The sequence below is a fragment of the Gambusia affinis genome, linkage group LG19 (assembly GCF_019740435.1).
Source record: "Gambusia affinis linkage group LG19, SWU_Gaff_1.0, whole genome shotgun sequence".
Classification (NCBI taxonomy): Eukaryota; Metazoa; Chordata; class Actinopteri; order Cyprinodontiformes; family Poeciliidae; genus Gambusia; species Gambusia affinis.
Window position 1 is genome coordinate 6,473,638 of NC_057886.1, and position 22,070 is coordinate 6,495,707.

A 22,070-nucleotide genomic window follows, 5' to 3' on the forward strand; every position below is an offset into this window, starting at 1 on the left:
TGGGTTGCTAGTGAACACTGTGGTCGTGTCTGTGTCCTTCACTGGCCTTTACTGCTGATTTTAAACGCAGGTGGTGACTAATCTCTGGATGTGTGATGACTGAAACATCTGGGTTCAAACCAACTCTGAAAAAATGCTTGAAGGTAATCCAAGCATTTTTATTCGATAAACATTGAGCAACGCAGCAGTATCAATATGATGCAGCCACCACCGTGCTTTTCCCTTCATTTCATACAATTATTAGCAAAAAAAAAAAAAAAAAAAGAAAAAGAAAAAAGCAGCTAAATGTATATATTTTTAATTGTTGACAGTTATTTGTTAGTGGCATAAATGTTTCACCTCGACATAAAAACAGAAAATTTTTATTCCCTCAAAAATAAATATTTTTGTGTTTCTGCTTCCCAAAACAGAGGAGAAACCTTGTAAAATATAAAATCTTAAGTTGTTTTTTTTTTTCATAAAAAACTGAGTGCTCCTTTAAAATAACTTCAGCAGACCCTTTTTGTGTTTATCCTGTGACTTTTTTTATTTATTTTTTTTAAAGGCTGATCAAAGGTTGTCTAAAAAGGGATCTCTAAATATTACCTCCTTGTTTCCCTGGGGTCTAAATATGATGTGACACACCAGCTAAGTAGTAATTTGGCTAATTAGCCAGAAGAGAACCTTTGCTACAGTTTGTTACCAGTTGCCAGGAAGTGATGTCAAGTTTTTTTTCCTCTCCTACCATCACAAAAGTGTAGAAGTGTGGAGAACGCACAGATTTACCAAATCTTTACCAAATTTTAAAAAAATCTGTTTGTGCTTTCAGTTATTAAGAGGTGTAACAACATCAATAAATTATTATTCGGTTCATTTGTTGCTTTTTTTTTTTATTTTTTTACTTTATTTCAGAAACTCGTGTTTTATAAATCAAATTAATCTAATTTCTCGTTAATAAATACATACAGGAGCACTCGGTCGGTATGACAGGTTTGCTCCAGAGCGTGGCTCCGTCCAGCACGGCGCTCCGCTCGTGTAACAAAACCAGCGGGTTTCTGTCCACCGTCCCTGAAGTCGGCGGACGGGATCGGCTGCAGCGCTCCGTCTGCTCTCAGTCGCCCCACGTCTCTCTTTGTTCCTCCTCTGCAGTGCTAGCTGTTCCACCAGGACAGCAGACCCAGTCCTGGCTCACAGATGGTCCCCTGGAACAGAAACAACAAAAAAAAAAAAAAAAAAAAAAAAGCAAAGTCAGGATGAACGGCGTGGTCAAGCTGCGACATGTTGGAGTCGCTGCACACGTAGCTGCAGGAGTCTTCCTCTCTAAAAGCCACAGGACGGGCATCAGGCAGAGAAACGTTCCAACGAAACCACAATTTAAAACATCCAAGTATCTTCAGAGAGTCGGTAATAAGAGGTGGTGCTCACTTTTAGAGCAGTGGCGCCCCCAAGTGGGACACATTAGCAATTACTAGCTTTTTAGAAAGCTCTTCCGCCTGCACATTATTTACGATAACTACACATTAAAACAGATTTTTTGCAATGATTATACTTTTGAAGATTGTCAGCGGTGCCCATCTACCAATCTGTCTGTGAAAGTATTTAAACTTTCTTCCATTTTGTCATTACCGCCACAAACTATTTTACGTAGTTTAAACTGCACTTCTTTGCTTTTACTAGAAGAAATGAGCTTTCTGAAATGCTCAGGCTTATAAATTGTGGCCAGAACAGTCAGACTGGTAAGACTGCTCAAGTCATACGAGTCACTAGCCTTGCTCTCATTTGATCTAATATTTCTGTCATTTAAATTTCACGATCCAAACATGTCACCCGACGATGCAAAGTTTATTTTGGTTACGTCCCTCAAAGTGTGTCAAGACGTGAACGGCTGTAAAACCACCTGGGGAGACGAGGAGAAAAAGCGACAATTATATTAAAAAAGGAATTAAAGTCGATAAATACAGCTGGTTTCGTCTTTCTAACAGCTACAGTCATTTTACAGCCTGTAAAACACTGAGACTAAAACAAATTATTTTTAACGTTTGTATTGACATGGAACAGAGCGGAGGGCGTGGCCAGGTACTCATGTGATCCTAAAGGTCCAATCAGTTTTGACCTGATGTTTCCAACTCGTGTTCAGAACTGAGGAAAGGCTAAACATCTTCAAGAAAACAACAGAAGAAGTCCAAGTTGAACCCATTGGATATTTTCGTGAACTTCCACCTCTATCGGAGCCGTCTGTGTGTTAAATGACTGGAAAGGAAACGTAACGGTTCTTACGACGAGTGTGTATGGAGCCTCTTTTTTCTCCCCGCTCTCCTCCGCCGGCGGTGCAGTCGACTGTCCGGGCGGGGCCGGCGCGTCGGTCTTGGCGGCGGCCGGCCCCGTCGGCGACGTGTCCACGAAGACTTCGTCCGCCACCCGGAAGCGGATCTCCTCTCCCGGGTCCATGTAGAGGTCGTGCGCTCCCTCGTCCGTCTCGTACTCCCAGACCCAAACCTGCTCGGCCTCGTCGCTTTGGGGGGTGAAGCTAAGGAACGGGCCGACCCAAACGATCGACTCGGTGGCACGCAAAGCAAACAACATTCGACCACCAGATGTTTGTTTCAAAGGTCAGGATACAATTTGGCCGGCTGCTGGAGAGACTCGGGTGGAATGAGAATGTCATCGAAGAAGCCCATCGTCACTATGAACCAGAGAGGTCAACCGCATTTACATTCACTGTAAATACTGTAAAAATAAATGCTTAACATGCACTAATTTCATCTGCAGGCTTGAAAGATTAACAGGATTAATGGTAATGATTGAAATAACCGTCAACCAATTTAGTATTTGATTAATGGCTAACTAGATTATACAGATTCAAAAGAAAAAGTCCATGGGGCTGAAAAAAACCAAACACAATCAGACCAGAAATTAAGCACAAAAAAAAAAAAAAAAAAAATAGATAACAAAAACTTTGTCTGTAAAAATGTTCCACCCAGAACTCAAGTGGCAGCTTTGGCTTCATCTGGTTCAAATTCTATAAAATAAAAAGAATTTTAAAAAAGCACCTTTTGCTATCCGAATGTCAATCTGTTAATCCAAAGATTATCAACAGATTATCTATTCACTGTATTCATGTTAACTGTAGGAGAAAAGGGCTGACCTGCTTCCAACATGTTGATGTTTTTAGCTGCAGAACCTTCGCTACAAACGATCAGGCATAAATTTCAGATGTTTTTGCAATAACATTTTGACTTTATGACTTCTTTATTCGCATCTTTTCGATGCATTTCTAATATATAAAAAGGCTGAAGTTGTTAAATGAAAAATCTGGAAAATACGGCAAATTGTTTTATCCGATTACTCGATTAATCGGCAGAATAATAGATAACTAAGATAATCATCAGTTGCAGTTCAAATAAAATTTTATACATTGGCTTAAAGAATGAATGCAACCGTTTTTAAAATCTGAACTCAGACATTAGTTCAGTCATAGAGCGACTTCGAGAACAAAAAGCTTCAGATAGATGAGGCCTGAGCAGGAACGCTCGGCCATTATGCACAAAACCAAAATGCTCCTCGTCACATGTAGACCGTCAACGCACAGGAGTGGAGGGGTGATGATTTGCACATCAAGTCTCTACAGCCTTGAGATGAAGGTCAGACAACAGAAGTCTGGGTTGAATTCCACACTCTACATTCAGCAGGAATAAATACCTGCTTGTGTCGACAGAATTATGACTAGCGAAGGCCAGTAGTTACCATGAACTCCCTCCTGGCTGCAGTATTTGATCTTGCCAGCGAGGATCTCGTCGAGGAACGGGTGGAAGACGACAAACCGGAAATGGACTAAACCAAAACAAAACAAAAAACAAAAAGAAGTCAAAGGAACGATGGGATCAGGCTTTTATTCAATAAGTAATACCGATGTAGCAGTCAAGTGTCACAGCACTTCTTTCACTCGTCATACCTTTAGTGTGCGAGGCGCCGTCTCCAGGGAAAATATAGGAGTCTTCCAGTTTGGTGATGTCATACAAGCAGATGCAGAGACCCACGTTGTAAACCACCTGGGGGGTCAGAGAGCATGTGTTGTACTTTTACTGTGAAAAATAAAATAAAAACGTTTTGGACGTAGCACAGATATGTTGTCACACGATAACAATGTGATCATATAAAATATAGAAAGACTTGTCTTTGTTCTCCAAGCTTGACACTGTAGGAGACTATTCCATTTTCGTTCACGTCTAATAAAATTAGGGAACTTTTTCCTCCATAAGTGAACAGCCATTACCTTAATATTTGGTGCAATCGCCTTGGAAACTGCACGACTTTTAAACCTTTTGGGTATCCTTGTTTTGCTGGTAATCTTTCCAGCAAAACATGTTTATGTCTCTGGGACAAAGTAACTGTCTCCTTCCTGAGAAACATTAAGCCTGGATGTCGCCATGGTGCTTATAGTTGCTAGGTACCTGGAAGTTGGACTTGGCAAAAGTCCACAATCCTCTTCCGAGGACTAAACTTTAACTTAGTAGCTCTGTTTATCCCAAGACAGATCCAGGATTCTTACAAATATTCAATGTATGAAGCCAAGAATCAGATTTCCAGACTTCTAAATCCATTTTTTAAAAAGTACAAATTCAAGCGTTTGCTATGAATTTACTGCAGACCGAATGCAAATCTGGAACAAACCCCCACAAAACTGCAAAACAGCTGAAACACTGATTTCCTTTAAATCAAGGCTAAAATCTGCTTAGAGCTGCACAATCACTGCAAAATTGGCCAGCAACATATGTGATATGTATTGTATTGCTATTTTCGTGATTTATCAAATTGGATGTCTATATGTTCTGTTTATGAACTTGCATGTTTGTGTTTTTACGATAAATGTGCTATACAAATCACCTCGACTGAATGAATGAACGGACAGAAATATGTGTATAGAGAAACTGATAGATGGATACATGTGAATAAATGAGCGGACATTTAAATGAAGCTGCAGGAATGAACTGGGAAAAACAAACATTTTCTCCATACCGTTTTCACAAACTTATCCAAACCTGGAAAGCACTTTGCCTCCATAAGAAACCTCCAGCTCTCAGCTTTGTGCCGTCACCCGTTCCTCTCTGCTCTGTAAAGGTTTGCTGCTAAAATCATGTCTGCGCGTTCCGTTTTGTTCGCAGTCGCGGTTCCGATGCGGCCGACCCCTCACCTTGTTGGCCAGCTTCTTGTTCAGCTCCTCCGCTATGGCATCGTTCAGCTGCCGGTCAAAGACCCACGGAGGGATCCGCACCGTGTCCACCATCTCCACCAGCACGAACATGACCCACGAGAGACAGCAGCCCCACACACGCGGTTCAAACGCGAAGGGAAGCGAACATCTTTTTTTAAATTTTCTTTTGTTCTTCTAATAGCTTCAGCGGCTCACACTGCAGCAAGAAACCCAAGACAGCTACTCTACAAGCTGCTTTCTAGCATCACACCAAACCAACGTGAGCTTCTTCTTCTTCTGGTTTGAGCGACAGCCTGCAAGTCTCACTATCGCCCCCTCCTGGAAATATTTCACTCCTACAGCGTAAAGACCATTCAAAACCAGTTACTCTCTTCCTGTTAGTCATGATGAATACGTACTTATAAAGTGCCTTTACATGCCATTCGTTGTGAATAAATAAAGTTACTTAAAGTTAACAACAAATTGAACTGCAAAGAAAATCAATAATTCCACATCTTTATTATTTATATTTGTAAATATCACTTTATTTCAACTCTGTAAGATACAAAACCAGCAGATTAATTTTACAAAATAATCAACTGATGGCAATCATGACTACGAAAGCGCATCCTTCCATATTAAAAGACATGTTTAGAAGACATTTCAACAGTAGCAGCTTGGTCATACAGATTACAACTGAGTTCAACCAGGAGATAATGCCATCATGTTGGCTGCCATTTTGATTAATTGTCTCACACCAAACAGCAAGGCCTTGCCTTGTTTCACTGTTAAAGACAAATGTTTCACAATATTCAGAGGGTAAATAAAGCCGAGTTATCAGTCATATGCATTTGAAAAGAGCAACTTTCTATGAAAAAGACTGGAAAATTAAACCTGGTAAATCATTTCAACCTGTAAGCTTGAAAATTTTATAAGACAATTTATGATGACACATTACAAGTTAGTTATTTAAGCATTTAAGGAGTTATTTAGTCAAAAGTATCAATGCTCACCTTCACCAAATTAGGATTGAAAGACAAATTAAATCAACTACAATCAGTACTAACATTTGCCTGTTGTGAATTTACAGATTTCCTGTGAAATTTAAGCGAAAGGTTCACCCTGATGTCCATGCATCAGACTGCAGAATCAAGGAAATAAATGACGACAATATTAATTGAATATCTTCAGGGATTATATTTGAAAAGATATTTGGTTAAACATCGAGGTCACGTCTGGCCTCCTCCTTCACCCACACTTATTTTTCCAGACTTTCTACTGGCAGCGAATGAAATTCAAGAGAGAACAGGCACCCGGTTACTAGATTGTGCGTTAAGAGAGAACAACGTTCCCATCATGGAGAACCTTGAAAGTGGAACAACATTCATTCATACAGCAGCAAGCAGACGTTCTGACGAACCACAGAAAAACTGGACAGGTTAGCGAAGCTCCACAGGATTTCACAACATGATGCATGTGTGGAGTTTTCCTCTATAGACGGACTGTGACACTGGGTTTTTCCCCACACAGAACGGCTCTACGGTCCAGATAAACGAACCTGGTCTTGGTAGATTAAAAGCTCCCGTTTCAGATTTTCCAGATGGGACGACAGGAGTCTGACGATGACGGACATTTTTTTAAAAGCCGAAACAAACCTCGACACAAAACATTCATTTAAAAAATGAAAATATGTCAATTTACTGCAGCAGAACGGGTAATTTATTCTGGTTTGTGAGGAATCACAGTGATTCAAAGTGCCTTGCAAAAGTCTTTTTTTTTTTTTTTTATCTTTTTGAAATTGTCAACGTATTTTATTATGATTTTATGGAAGATCAATACAAAGCAGGGCTTAGTTGTAATGTTGACGGGGGGTTTTTCTGACAAAAAAAAAATCTGAAAAGTGTGGCATGTAACTGTTTTCTGCCCACAAGGTAGATAAAAGGGCGCAGCAAACTCCCTTCTAATCAGCCCCTTTTCTTCCGATACCCAAAAATTCAATTGCATACCAGATTTTTATCTGAAAAAGAAATCATCAAATGATCATGCATAATTTTTTTCTCTTCAAAATTATCCATAACTTTGTGTTGGTCTGTCCCATTTAAAAAACAAAAACAAAAGAACTACTGAATTTTGTGGCTGTGATATCACAAAAAGTTAAGAAGTTGAGGTGTTATGAATACTTTTGCGAGGCGCTGTATAAGGCAGCATCATGGGAACGGCTGCAGGGAGTGTGTGGACACTGACGTGACTAGTGCAGACGAAAATAGCTTTTTTACGTTAAAGAAAAATACATAAATTGAGAAAAGAATGAGCTGCAGCTGACAGCACAGACGAATGATTGGTTTCTAAGTTAATTTTTGGCAAAGATGCAACAACATGACAGTTAGTAGTACAGTGAATTTAGTCCATTTGTTCAAGTCAGTAACGATGTCAGAAAGCAGGAAAGGACGACCTGGGATCGCCTTAAACCTTCACAGTAAAGGGTCGACAAAAACGATAAAAATCAGAACAAAAATGATCAGCTTATCGGTTGGTTTCTACGGATAAACATTTAAAACGAGATACATCGGAAAAACAAGACTAGTTTTGGAACGGGTTGAGTTGTAAGAGATTTCAGAGCTTCATGTTTTTAAATTAAAAAGTCACGTTCCCATTTGGTTACATCAGAGTTTAAATCAAGCCTAGAAACACTAATAAGAAGCATTAAATGCTCACATGATTCACTGTAATTGGAATGTTTCAGATATTGAAGAGATTCTAGTGCAACAAAAGTTAAATATATATAATTTTTTTCCAAATACTTTCACTAAACTTGTGCAACTCAACATGTGAACTGAGAGGGCTTTAAGAACCTAAGTGCTAATTCGTCAGTGTGCGCTTTCTATCGGTACAGCGACCTTTTTAATGCATGTGTGTTGCATCCTGGGAGTGAAAACCACTAAAACCACTAAACACGAGTGGGTTTCCTGCCCGGTCACCCTCCGCCGTTTCTCTCCTCTCAGGCAGCTACTGCAGCTCCTTCATCCTGTTGAGAGCCGAGCCGGCCTTGAACCACTCGATCTGCGTCTCGTTGAAGGTGTGGCTCAGGGAGACGGACTCCTGGCTTCCGTCGCAGTGCTTGATCACGGCCGTCAGCGGCTAGGAGACGGGAGACAGGGCCACGCGTCAGCAGGAAGCGTCGGATGATGGATGATGTCACCGGCGCAGAACGCCGCTCACCTTCCCGGGAGCGAAGGACTTGAGGCCGGTGATGGAAATCTTGTCGTCCGGGCGGATTCTGTCGTAGTCGTCGGGGTTGGAGAACGTCAGAGGCAGCAGGCCTTGCTTCTTCAGATTGGCCTCTGTAAAAAAATAAAATAAATAAACAATAAAATAAAAGTGAAAGAAAAAACTCTGATGCATCTAGCAGGGCAGGGAACTTAAGGTTTGCTCTATGGAGAAACAAAGATGAGAAAATGATGTCATTCTAAGTAGAATTTTTATTTTTATTTTTTAAATGGTTTAGATTTACTTTTGGACTCGTGAACCTCGTGTAAATTTGATAATTAACTGTGGAAGGAGGTCAAATGAAACCAAAACTAAACAATTCAGCTTGTCAGAAAACCAACACTGCTCATCATCCTGAACGCATCGTCAAAATTTTGAAACCTGGCGCGATTAATTGATTAATCAATCACATGAGGAATTAAAATAAGCTCCATAATTTACATTTTGGTCATGAACATCTTCTGTGCGTACAGACTTTATAATCTATTTTATTTAAGGTTTTAGTTGTGTGTGATTTTTATTTCTGCTTCATTCATTGTTTTTGGTTGTTGTGTATCTAAATCATCTTCCAGTTCCAGTGTGAAGTATTTTGTACAAAAATGTAAGATTGCTAGTTTGTGAGAGGGCAAACTTGCATTATTATTCCATTATCATCATAACATTACTGTGAAATGGTCTCAAAACAACATCATGGTGCATCGCAGTAATTACTATGACAATTTATAGTCCAGTAACATTTGCAGCGAGACAGACCTAGCATGCTGGTGGCAGCAGAAGATGATGTTTTCTGGGTAAAAATAAAAAAGTTGTAATAAAAATGCATCACTCACTCGATCAAGCAATATGTAGCGCTAACATTTTTTTTCGTTTTTGTTGTTGTTGTTTTGTTTATTTTGTTGTGGAGATCAATTTCAAAAGTCCAGCTGCAGTCCTGCTTTATAATGTCTGACTGCTTCAAAAACGCCACGTTTATTGAGGTGAGACTTGTTATAAAGGGTATAAGAAGCAGTGATAAGAGCATATTGACGTGTTGGAAGGGCCTAGTCAAAGTCCAAAACTAAATCCAAGTTAGATTCTGTTACAAATCTGTTGCTGTGTCTGGTCCATCACACATCTCAGTAAAATAGCTGGAAATAATAATAATAATAATAATAATAATAATAATAATAATAATAATAATAATAATAATAATAATAATAATAATAATAATAATAATAATAATAATAAAGTTTGTGGTTAAAGCACGACAAAATGAGAAATGGTTTAGGATATAAATGATTAAAAATAATAAATAGGAAGCATATTTCCCCCCCCAAGACTTTGTGTACCGGAATAAAACAAAATTAAATGCATTAAATTATCACATTTTCTAATTTAGGAATACATTAATCCCTACCTGATCAGTTCCATTAAGAGGAAATGAAACTTTTTTTTATTCCTCTACTGAGAAACTAACCGTGGATTCTGGCAAAGCTCTTGACGATGATGGCGCGTCCCCCCAGGTGCCGTGGCTCCAGGGCGGCGTGCTCCCGACTGGATCCCTCCCCGTAGTTCTCACCTCCCACCACCACCCAGTTCACGCCGTGGGCCTGCATTTATGAGAGATCAGCAAAGATTCACGATCCACTCCACAGGGAAGAGAGCTATGAAATAAGATTCAGTAAATATGAGCAGATTGCAAGCTGGCAGTAACAAGCAAAAACAAAACAGAAGGTGAATAAAGTAAGATGAAAACCGGGTGACGGGTGCCCCACCTTGTAGAAGCGAGCCACGTCTGGGACGCCTCCGTACTCCCCGGTCAGCTGGTTCTTCACCTTGTTGACGGCGTCGTTCTCCATGTTGACGGCGCCGATCAGCAGGTTGTTGGAGATGTTGTCCAGGTGGCCGCGGAACTTCAGCCAGGGCCCGGCGGCGCTGATGTGGTCGGTGGTGCATTTTCCCTTAACCTTTTGGTGGGAAACACGGGGAGTGAGGTTTGTCACGACAACGCCGGACGACAAGTTGTCCCAGAGAGCATTGCGATAAAACGATGACCAGGGTTTTCTGCAGCGTTTTATAAGCCTGGCGGGCCACCAGGCTTATAAAACACTTCTGCCCCCACCAGGCTAAGCATTGCTTATTTATTTAAGTCTTTTTAAAATGTTAGCATTTTTTAGGATTTTATAGTTGGTGTTCAGGTGTTAATCTTTCAATAACAGATAATTATCAAGTGATACTTTCAAATTTTCTGTCAACATTAAACATTTTTTATCTCAAAAACACGGCGGGCCGAGCGCTCAACCACCAGGCCTAGCAGGTTTTCTGGGGGAAACCTTGGCTAGCATTGTGGTTTGGTCACCATTGTCAAGTCGTTTATTAATAATGACATAATAATGCAGGTTCGCCTTTTCAAAGTCCAAGGCACTTTCATTTTGTAAAGAACAATTCACACTGGAACGACTAGATATTTTAAATACGCAAAATAAAACACAACCAAAACCATAAGATGGATTATAATGTCTCTACTACAAAAAAAGTCAAATGATGTCATCAGAATAGAAATTATTGAGCTAAATTTAAATGTTAATATGATTAATTAGTTATTGAAACCGAATTTTTGAAGAGCCAGTTGTTGTTTTGTCCCTTCTGGGCTACTGTGGTGTAGAGACAGCATAAAGATTTACACCCTCTTGGGGTTCACGCACACACAAATATACTTATGTATGGTTAAATTGTATGCATGCCTTTGGCTCTGTGGATTAGAGAAACCCCATCAAATTTTAAAGTTTCGCACCTAATTATTTATTATTTATTATTTGAACTTTGTTACTGTATAATCTCTCCACCCTAAAAAAAGAGCTGTTCAAATACGTAATCAAATGGAAATGTAGGCTATTTACCCTTAAACTGCTACAATCCATACACTTCATTCAACACGAGTTCAAGCACAAACACTGGTAACAAGGTCAAAGGTCACGGTAGCCCAAAAACAAGAACAGCACCAGGACTTACTCGCACCTGGAAACTAAAGTACCAAGGTTAACAGAAACAGGCAGATCCGTTAATCTATCAACTGGCTCAGAAAAAAAACAACTAATTCCTCTAACAAGACACATTATGCAACTCTGGAGCGATTCTCCTGTGAGGTAAATACATCTACCGTACCTTGATGAGGACCCTCATGTCCTCCAGATCTCTCCCGTCCCACTTGTCGAAAGGCTCCAACAGCTGCAGACGCGTGCTGGAGCGGCTCACGTCCACCTGTACGGCAACAACACAGGGTCAAAACGAGCGCTCTTCCGTCTGCACGTCAAAACGTTCACAACTTTCTGGAGTGTCCCGATGTTGATCGGCACGTCTTCGCGCCTCACCCGGACCGAGGCGCTCTCAGCAGGGGGGTGCTGGTACGTGTCCTGGCCCGGGTCGAAGTCTCTGGACGGGAGCTCGTCGCCTGTGGGAGGCTCCAGCTTGAACTTCTCCCCACTGGGGGCGGTCAGGTAGTCGGTCTCCGGGTTGAAGCTGAGGGTCCCGGCCAGAGCCAGAGCTGTGACGATCTGCGATAAATTACGGCAAAACGCAACAAAACTTAGAAAGAAAGTGCAAATCCTCCCTGACGTACATGAAATAAATAAGAACTTTATGATTTTAAAGTGGATGGATGGTTTTCTAGCCCACGCCTGTGTGGCGCTCTCACTTCAGGAGACGTTACGAAAGCGTGAGTCGCCGGGTTAGCATCATTCCTGGCAGTGAAGTTCCTGTTGAAGGACGTCACTATGGTGTTCTTCTCTCCCCTCTTAACGTCTCTCCTAAAAACAGAAAAAGAGCAAACATAACTCAAAACATAACTTAACCGACAAATACAATAAAACAGCCCAGTGGCTTCCTCATCTTAAACTGTTGAGGTCTGTCACCTTGGCTTATGATTGTCATTTGAGATTGAAAACATGAATAAAAAGGACAAGATTGTAATCATTTGTCCAGATTTTCACAGGAACGACAAAACGTACCCATAACCTTGCATCTAGAACTAGTTTAGATATATTTTTCCTTTGAATTACACAACACTCCAACCACATTCACAATCCTTTAACTTTCCCACATTTTGTCAAAAAGCAAACTGTGTTTTATTGAGATTTTACGTGCTGGAGCAACAGAAAGCAGCCCATTGTGAACTGGAAGGAGGAGGATAGAGTGTGGCAAGCAACTGGATTTTATTTAGGGGTATCACTGTAAAGCTGATGCCTTTACAGGAAATTTGTAATTATACCAAAGTGAACTTTCACAGAAGAGGGCCACATTTACTAATCAGGCGACGTCTGAAGTCAAAGAGTTGCACTGGACTCCATCCAAAGGCTCTCACTGCCTTCAGAAGACGAAATAAATCCCGCTTTGTGTGGAAAGCTCTTTAGTATTTAAATCGTTCCATTAATTTTGAAACAGTCTCCGTTAAAACCACAACTGATGTATTCACCGTCGAAGCCAGGAGTCATCAGCCCAGCTTTTCTGCTCTGAATCTGAACCGGGTTTTATAAACGAGACGCGTACCTGTCCCACTGGCCGATGCACGGACCGCAAGCGTTCGCCAGAATGACTCCTCCAACATCGCTCAAAATCTTGGCCTGAGACATACATGAGAGGGTAGGAAAACAAAAACACAAAAACACATCAGATCTGGGGTCTGCAACCTGAGCAAGTGGCTCTTCACACCTTTCAAAATGGCTCTTAATCACTTTGGCTAAAAATGATAAAGAACAAACTCATGTTTCTACCAGTTTGTCAGTTCATTCCTACTATATCTGCATTGAATTTCCACAGAAAATGACACTAAAAGTAACAGTAGTATGATTTTAAATCTGTCATCCTCGTTTTGCTCATTTTTATGTTTGTCTGCATTTTAAATCCTAAAAGTGGAAATAAAATAGTGGATCTTGAAAAATTACAAGAAATTATAGTAGAAATATTTTAAATCATGTAACCTCTCAACATGAGTTCTATTCCGGTGGTCTGAGAGTAAGAATATAAACCCCTGGGTTAGATGTTTGATGTCTCATAAAAAGCTGAACTTTCTTTCTTTCTTTTCCTGTGTATTTTTGGACTCACATATCCATCTCTCTCGATGGTGGCGCGGATCTGCTCCGAGCCCGGCGTGACCGTGAACTGGGCCTTACACTTCAGGCCTTTGTCCAGAGCCTGCTTGGCCAGAGAGGCCGCTCTGCCCATGTCTTCGTAGCTGGAGTTGGTGCAGCTGCCGATCAGACCTGTTCGGGCCCGAAAGTTTAGAAACTTCAAATCAACAACGGACGAGAAGCAAATGCCCGTTTGTTTGACAGGCTGCGTTCAAGGTGACTTTAGAGGACCAGCCGAGCCGAAACGCGATCTGGTCAATACCGCAGCGAGGAGGAACAAAGACCCGGGTGTCTGATTTCCCTGAACGAAGCATTAACAGAGAGCGTAAGGTGATACGGCCGCGACACAAATACCCACCGACTTTAACCTCCAGGGGCCACCCGCTTTTCTTAGCGACGGCTCCGATCTCAGACACGTGATGGGCCAAGTCGGGGGTGAACGGCCCGTTGATGTGAGGCTTCAGCTGGAAAAGCAACGAAGAAGAAAAGTAATAAGACCCTTGAACTGCACTGCAAAAACTCAAAGTCTCGCCAAGTATTTCTGGCACTGTCACAATAACAAAGTTTGCTGGACGATAAATTGACCCGGAACTTATTGCGATGAACGATAATATTGTTGTTTTGAAACCATTTTCAATTATATAGTAGTAACATCATATAATATATAATGGTGATAGTGGCACAATAATGCAAGAACACATTCTCAAGGATCAATAACCTTTAAATTCTAATAAAGTGAATTATGAAGTTTCCGTAAATAAAATCATCATTCAAAAGAGGGCTAGTTGAGACAAAAACACCAAACGGAAGATGTTTCTCATTCAGTTTCTGGTAAAAAGAGAAAGAAAACAGAAGGACGATAAAGCAAACAAGTGAAAGTTATTGAGTTTCTTTTAATTTATCGTGCGATTAATCGATTCCTTGTTTATTGTGACAGGCCAACAAATATCTTAGTGCACGTAAAATAAAACAAACTATATTACAAGTAACTTTTCAGTAAGACATAGGGTCTTGTTTCAAGGTAATATTTCCTTAATATTGCTAAAAACAAAATTGGTAGTTATAAGTGAAACAACCTGCCAGTGGAACAAGACATACTTCCTATTATAAGTTAAAATATCTTGTTCCACTGGCAGATTATTTCCACTCATAGTGAGTACTTCTTCATCAATATTAAGGAATTATTGACTCAAAACAAGCTCATTTTTAGAGCTTGTAAGCTAGTTTGTCTTATTCCAGGGCTACTAGGATATTTTCAGTAGAAACTGGGTCAGCACGCGGTTTTTTTGCAGTTTGTGTCGTTCGCCCTGTAAGTCACCTCACTGAGGTTGATCTCGATGACTTGGTCGTATTCACAGCCCTCATCGGGAACGAGGTCGTCTCTGAACCCATCGGCAGCCGAGGCGATTTCTGGAGAACAGAAGGAAACGGAGGTGAGGCCGACGGAGGCTGAGGAATCCGACACGGACTTCGAGAGGCGGACCTCGGCGGCCGGTTTTCTGCAGGTACGTCTTCATGCGGTGGTTGTAGGGGAAAACCGAGGTGGTGGCTCCGATCTCAGCGCCCATGTTGCAGATAGTGGCCATTCCTGCAACGCATCAATTTATAGTTGTCAATCACTACAGATGCAACGGTAAGAAAAAAAAAAAGAAAGAAAGAAAAGAAAAAACACCAATTCTGATCACAAATTGTTGAATTTCTATCTGTCTGTTTTTTCAAGATTTGAGGTCTTGAAATTTCTTCAGCTTCTACAGCTCAGGGTGATGTCAGCAAGCCCAAGGCGGCCATCTTGTTTGATTTAGAGCTTCTTTTTAATTGGGCTTTGAATTCAGGTCAACTCTACAACAAAATGTGAAGTTCAGGCTAAGGTTTGTTTTTTCCTTTCTAATCATGAGAATTAAGTCAGAAATAATACAAGAATACAGTCATAGAAATGTGAAAATAAGGTCTTAATATTACCAGTATTAAGTCAGAATTTTAGGCGAATAAAGTTGTAATTTTATGAAACGTTATCCTCAAAAAATAACACAAAAAACAATTATCCAAGCTTTTTCTCATTAAAACAACTTTTTTGTACTATTAGGAGGTTCTTATGTTAAAACTGTGCCTTTATTCTGCTAATATTATGAATATTTTCTCATAATTAGAAAGAAATATTCTCATAATTCGGCTCTAACAATCCATCGTACAACTTGCAGAAGGAATGAAGGAATTTTTTAAAACTATTTTTTGTCATTTGTATTTTGTTTCTTAAAAGAGAAAGCAAGAAAAAGAGAGCGAGACTTTTGGGAGATAACAGGAAGGCTAAATGTAGATCAACAAAAAAATAATTTGGAGCTTTCCGGCTTCATGATCCATGACAGATTTGTTGGCAGCATTTGACGAATTTCAGAGTGAAGGTACGGACCTGAATTGCTTCTTGCATCGAAATCAGAACCACAACGTTTTGATAAAGTCCGGACCTGTCTTTGATAGCTGGGTTTAATTTATAACACCTTAGGATTTTCCCTTCGCCTCAGTCTTACCTGTGCAGGAAATGGAGTCCACTCCAGGTCCGTGATACTCCACAATGGCCCCCGTGCCGCCTTTCACGGTCAGAATGCCGGCAACCTTCAGGATGACATCCTTTGGGGAAGTCCAACCGGACAGCGTCCCGGTCAGTCTCACTCCGATCACCTACGGGAAAACCACACAGGCAACTTTGAGGAGAAACATGGGCAAAGGCAAAATTAAAAGTTCATTGAATATGAGCTAAAATTAAAACCCACCTTGGGACACTTGAGCTCCCACGGGATTCCAGCCATGACGTCGACGGCGTCGGCTCCGCCCACTCCGATGCAGATGCCGCCGAGGCCGCCGCCGTTGGGCGTGTGGGAGTCGGTTCCGATGAGCATCACGCCCGGATAGGCGTAATTCTCCAGGATGATCTGTTTAGGCAGCGGGTTCACACTCTTTGAACTGGGTCACAACTCAGAGCAGAAATCAGTGATGTTGTGTAACAGTAGTTCATCAAAAGACCAAATAAAAATTGTGCTTATTTGATGAATGAGGAAATATTGTCTCGACATACAAATTTTATTATGTTGTTTATTCTCCCTCTTTTGTCCTTAAAAACAAAATTCAAGAGTCGATGAGTTTTGTTTTTTTTATAATAAAAAAAAACTAAACATAACGATCACAAATCCAATAACAGGCAAATTTCATGTTTTGTGCACTTTTTCCAGCATCACACTTCTGAGATAAAAACAACACAAATGAACTGAAGACATTTTCAATTCACTATTGTGAATCATATAATTTATTACTGTCAATAATGTCTTGTAGCAATACTCCACATAAAACAGCAGGGACAAGATAAACTAAAACACAACAAATTTAATGTTTTGAATCGTCTCTCTCACACATAACCTGTACACCTGGCTGGTCTGAGAACAGCTGTACATGGTACATGAAATGAGTTACATGCAAATCTAGAAAGAAGAAAAAAAAAAGTTCTCCCTAGATTTTCTGGTATTTAGTAAACAGGAATAATTTTGGTAATTCTAACTGACCTAAAAAAAACAAGAGAGAAATTTAGTCTGGTTCAACTTTAGACATTGGAAAAAAATGTGTCTCTTTTATTTATTTATTTTTTTAAATATCTTGGTTTGACTACAAGAAACTGTTTCCTAAATTTCTCAAATGCTATATTGCACTTTATTACAAAACTCAAGCACTTTCAAGGATGCTATATGGAAATCCAGCACTTTCCAAACCTTGAAAACACCTCATTCAAATTCAAGCACTATATAATTGTCAAGTGAAATAAGCCAAGCATAAAACAAGAGCAGCCCCAGCCAGATTTATCGTACAATATTGTAAACGCTGTACCTGGTGGATGATCCCTGAACCTGGTTTCCAGAAGCCGACTCCATATTTAGCAGCGGAAGTCGCAAGGAAGTTGTACACTTCCTGGTTCACTTCCTGTTTTCAGGGAACAGAAGGAAGCAACTAGAGTATGAGACTCGTGAACATTTTCCTAGAGTTAGTGGTCCGTGCTTTGATCTGATGTTCGCTGTGAATTTCCAAAGCGCAACAGAGGAGCCGCTGAAGCTAAAACGCATCGATACGGTTCAGGAAGTGAATCTTCCTCTGGTCTCGGCTCACCTTTGCCCTCTGCAGGTCCTGAGCTCCTCCGATCTGAGCTTCGATCAGGTGGTCGCAGTGGATGGTGGAGGGCACGGCCACCCTGGGCAGGCCGCTGCTGATGAACTGCAGCATGGCCATCTGGGCCGTGGCGTCCTGCATGGCCACGCGGTCCGGACGCAGGCGCAGGTAGGTGCGTCCGCGGTCGATCTCCTGCCCCGACGGATCGTCCAGGTGGCCGTAGACGATCTTCTCGGACAGAGTCAGAGGCCTGCCGAGCCTGGCGTGAAGGATGGTGGGAAAGCGTTTAGGAAGGATTTCAACGTGTGCTTGAACTTTTCTTTTTCTTTTTGAAACTTCACTGAATTTTATCAGGATTTTGTGCGACACATATGCATCATAAAGAAGTGTGATTTGTATCACTAAACTCTGCACAGTAACTGCATTTAGTAAAAATGTCAAGTAAATTGACATTTATTGGTGATTTCAATAAAATGAAATAAAAAATATGGAAAAAAAATTGTAAAACAAACAATCCCACAACACGACTGTTTGTTGCGGGGTTTACACGTCATTCATTGGAATTTATCATGACAATGATAAATCAAATTTCCCGTACTGATAAGAAATATATTGCAGGATTTTAACAACAGAGTATTGCTGTCTTTGGTACTTCCCATATTTTAAATGCTTATTGATTTTTATCTGTAAAGCTTTTTGTCGCAGTTGCTTTGAAGTACTTTGTAAATATAGTAGCGGTAGTAGAAGGCAATAAAACTATTTGAATAATTTATCAAGGAAGAGAAGATGACAATTCCAAACAGGCTTTAAAATTCAATAAGACAGATGATACATGTGGGTTCACATGCAGGACATGATGCCACCATTATTTAAGCATTTCCGCAAGCTGCAGAGAGCCACAGTGGTGTGACGCTGATTAGCATCATATTTAAATATTTTAAATAATTTGAACATCAATATGTAGCTAGCGGTAACTTCTAATTTCAAGCCTAATTTGGCAATTTGGACAAACCGCTTAAAAAATAACTAAAACGTGTTTACTATCGCTGACTTCTGAAGAGGTTGGTTGTAGTAAATTTTAAGTAGCGTTATCAAAATTGTACCATTACACTTGTGTGCTGAGCTGCGTCATAAAATCCCATTTAAAACACAGAGGAGTCTGTAGAGTAACATCACAGTTTGAGGAACTGCTGACCTCCTGCGTACGACACCGATGTTCTCGCGCATCTTTCCGTAACCGATGCTGGAGCCGGGCTCAAAGCGGCTCATGGCCGCCCCGGCCCTGGCGCTGAAGACGGGGGCGACATGAAACCGCCTCGCCCCGGTTCCGAGAGCCAGCTGGACCAGGAGAGGCAGCAAATGAAAGCAGAACTTTATCAAAGCATTTAGTCAACGTGTTGGAAAGAGAGGAATTTTTATTACACAAGTCAATGAATAGGTACAGTAAAGCTGGTTAAAGTACAGTTAGCTGCACAAATAAAACGCTCCATCTTATCCATAAACGGCTCAAGTCAGATTTTCGCAATAAGATCAAAACATTTATTCATGTATGTAAAAAGTAAAAGTGTTTTGTCACAACAATTACACTTCAGAGCTGAACAGAAGTGTGTCACTGCGACAGCTGACCAGACAGGTGTCACTTATTTGTTTGTGCTGCATTTTTACCATCGCTGCTCTCTGAGAAAACTGGGTGAAGGTTCTTACAGCTCATATTGCAGCAGACTGGCCTCACCCACCCACTGAACTCTGGGTAATTTGATAACTCCGACAGGATTAAACATTTTCACAACCTGGTAACCAAGGTTACTAAGGCATCTGAAATACTGTCAATCTTTGATCTGCACACATTCTCTCTCCAGGAATACGGTAAGAAAGAAAAGGGTTTTTAATACAGTTTTTATTCTATTATGATCTGTATTTCACGTTTTTGCCTTAGTGTTTTAATAAAGCCATTAGAAAAGTATGTAGACTCCTATCAACATGCTGTGTTTTCTCTGAGATGTTAAAAGACTTCTTCTGTAAGTCTTTTTAAAACTTGTAAAGCCTGAGACTTTTTTCGGGTACAATTAAAGTGAAAATAAATGGGGTGAAATTACAAAAAATAAAAATAAAAACAGCAATAAAACTATTATGTTTAACATTTGATCGTAAAGTTTTGGATTTTGTCTGTGAAAATTGCTAGATAAATTATTGTTATTCAACCAAGAAGCTCTCACTCAAAATACAATGTAAAAGAAGGATCAGTTGAAAAAAAATTTTTTTGCTTACATTTTAATTTTAAAAGATGTCATGTCAAATCAGGATTCTGGAAATTAAATGATGATAAACTCCTACCAAAAAGTGCTTCATTAAAGTTTGAATAATTCTTACCAACTTGAACTTGTTCAACACAATAAAGAAATTTGCCTCCTACAATTTAGCACCATTTTAATAGCGTGACACCAGCCTTTATCTTTGAGGTTTATGTACAAATTATTGACGCAGGACAAACGTAAACAAGACCTGAACCCGGAAACATTAAAACACGCATTGTTAAAGGATTTAAATTGTGCTCTGCTTATCAGAAACAACATAAACTGACCGTTATTAAATCACATTCATGTGCGCGTGAGAGGGGCTCATCAGGGAGTCTGTCACTGTGAACTTATGTGACTCAGTAAGCTGCAGCTGTCAGGAGTTAAACCGCGTCGTAAAACACGTAACCTTGCGTTCACCTTGCGAATAGCAGCGGCTGAAGACTCGTTATCAGACACCGCCTGACTTCTGCTGACTGTAGTCGATCATGTTAATTAATTACATGTTCAAAAGCAGCCCTGTAAGAGTATAAACACATTTTCTCACCCGGAGTCTGGTTACGGTCACGCAGTAAGACGCCATTTTGTAGTTTCTTCTCCGCGGCGTGTCGCACTTTCATCACGTCAGCAACTTACTCAAGAAAGAGAAGTCAAGGTTCAATTTCACATCTAATTTTATACAAAATTATGATTTTAAATTTATTCGTGATTTTGATTTATTCGTTCGTGTGTTTAATGCTTTAATATAAAATATGTTTCACCCATAAAAATCTAATACTTTTACTTTCAATTAAAATAATGTTTTTTTTATTGACGCATTTGAATAATTTGGTATTTTAGAGTGCAACAATTAAACAACAAGCTTCAAATATTTTCATAACAACAACTGCGTGCGCAAGTTGGATAGCCCCATATTATACTGAATGTACCAAATGTGGTTAAAGCTATATCCTGTTTGTACACAGCCAGAAAACCTTTGACATCTTTCTGGTTGGATATTTATCCTCCGAAATTGCTTTTTGTTATTGTTGTCAAAAAGGACAATCATTGTCTCATCTGACATTTAGAAAAAAAATTACAAAAATCTTTATTTTGGTTGATTAGTTTATTTAACAATCTTTCAAGAGTGGCCAAAATACAATGTGAAGCTGCCTATGGTGAGTCATGAGTCCACACATTATGCTTTTGGATTTGTTGAAAAAGGTCTGTGCTTATTAGATTATTTAAAACCAATACTCAGATTACTGAACAACTTCTTAAATACCAGGTGAAATTTATTTTAGGGGAAATTACTACACAAAATTGGTCAGTTTGGCTCTTCAGTCAGTATTTTTTTTAGGGAGGTTGGGTGTTTTATTGCTCTATAAAGGAAAACTGTCCAAGGGTGTGTTTCATAATCCGCTCTGATGATACACACAGCATTGTTCACATGATTGTGACTGAGTTGGTTTTACTGTACTTTCTTTTTAGGTGTCTCACGCATAAATTGTTTCTGTTCAGGAAGAGATGAGTTTCATCTCCCAGCTTGTTTCTTTTAGAACAAATAAATATGATCAGAAAAGCATTATCAGTTTCTTTCCTCATTCACTGTGAAGTAATAATAATCAAACTGGTAATTATCATTTCACATGTTTTAAAATGTTTGCACTTTAATTTATTTATTTTTTGGTACCCCAGTTTATTGTCATTCTTGTTGTAAACACTAGAAGACTGTATATAGTATTGTAAAGCTATGACTGTTATTTCAAGAACAGCTGATGTGAAGTCAAAGTCTTTTTTAAATCCTATAAAAAAATTCAATAAATGCTCACCGCAGTGAAAAACATAAACATTTACTGAAACCTTTAGGAACATCATATCCCATAAGCCATTGCCAAAACTTACTTCGCTTCAGCTGCTGCTGACCAATAAACTGGTGGTCTTCCTCCATATCAGCCAATAAAAACTCTGTTGCTATCACTGTTAGTATTTTTAGTAAATTGTTCAGTGAAGAAAAATGTCTCTCCGCCCTGTAAGCTAGCGCCTACAAAAATAATACTATATACTATATGCCAAAATTGGACACTATTTTTCTTCTCGTTTCAAAAA

The 22,070-nt window shown here is 39.8% G+C and overlaps 2 protein-coding genes across 4 annotated transcripts; both read right to left on the reverse strand.

Annotated features, from left to right (window-relative positions):
• Window positions 1-65: 65 nt before the first annotated feature.
• On the reverse strand, window positions 66-5,509 carry polr3h (polymerase (RNA) III (DNA directed) polypeptide H). 2 transcript variants are annotated; one of them, XM_044100657.1, is made up of 6 exons: window positions 5,171-5,509; window positions 3,932-4,028; window positions 3,724-3,810; window positions 2,599-2,662; window positions 2,257-2,491; window positions 66-1,181 (listed from the first exon to the last, which is right to left on the reverse strand). In XM_044100657.1, the coding sequence occupies exons 1-6, from the start codon at window positions 5,279-5,281 to the stop codon at window positions 1,131-1,133; spliced, it is 645 nt and encodes a 214-aa protein (XP_043956592.1). In that variant the 5' UTR covers window positions 5,282-5,509; the 3' UTR covers window positions 66-1,130. The 2 variants fall into 2 exon arrangements, with proteins under 2 accessions (XP_043956592.1, XP_043956591.1); XM_044100656.1 differs by having other exon boundaries at window positions 2,248-2,491; window positions 5,171-5,499.
• A 161-nt stretch (window positions 5,510-5,670) lies between these two features.
• On the reverse strand, window positions 5,671-20,611 carry LOC122822184 (aconitate hydratase, mitochondrial-like). Of its 2 annotated transcripts, none has more exons than XM_044100652.1 (18): window positions 20,530-20,611; window positions 18,884-19,026; window positions 17,689-17,947; window positions 17,413-17,505; window positions 16,311-16,469; window positions 16,068-16,218; window positions 15,026-15,130; window positions 14,861-14,952; window positions 13,901-14,006; window positions 13,517-13,674; window positions 12,962-13,035; window positions 12,111-12,222; window positions 11,788-11,970; window positions 11,582-11,677; window positions 10,192-10,383; window positions 9,894-10,026; window positions 8,390-8,511; window positions 5,671-8,308 (listed from the first exon to the last, which is right to left on the reverse strand). In XM_044100652.1, exons 1-18 carry the CDS (start codon window positions 20,563-20,565, stop codon window positions 8,177-8,179), a joined length of 2,346 nt encoding a protein of 781 aa, XP_043956587.1. In that variant the 5' UTR covers window positions 20,566-20,611; the 3' UTR covers window positions 5,671-8,176. The 2 variants fall into 2 exon arrangements, with proteins under 2 accessions (XP_043956587.1, XP_043956588.1); XM_044100653.1 differs by lacking the exon at window positions 20,530-20,611 and adding an exon at window positions 20,403-20,521.
• Window positions 20,612-22,070: the final 1,459 nt, after the last annotated feature.

Excerpts from the sequence above, each read along its gene's own strand:
- polr3h (XM_044100656.1), bottom strand. The coding sequence starts at position 5,281 with ATGTTCGTGCTGGTGGAGATGGTGGACACGGTGCGGATCCCTCCGTGG. Across the intron at positions 3,811-3,931 it reads CGGCGCCTCGCACACTAAAG|TCCATTTCCGGTTTGTCGTC; the intron begins GTATGACGAGTG and ends GTTTTGGTTTAG. Across the intron at positions 2,663-3,723 it reads CAGCCAGGAGGGAGTTCATG|TGACGATGGGCTTCTTCGAT; the intron begins GTAACTACTGGC and ends TCTGGTTCATAG.
- LOC122822184 (XM_044100652.1), bottom strand. The coding sequence starts at position 20,565 with ATGGCGTCTTACTGCGTGACCGTAACCAGACTCCGG. Across the intron at positions 13,675-13,900 it reads GCCCCTGGAGGTTAAAGTCG|GTCTGATCGGCAGCTGCACC; the intron begins GTGGGTATTTGT and ends GGGCCCGAACAG. Across the intron at positions 11,971-12,110 it reads CTTTCGTAACGTCTCCTGAA|ATCGTCACAGCTCTGGCTCT; the intron begins GTGAGAGCGCCA and ends AATTTATCGCAG.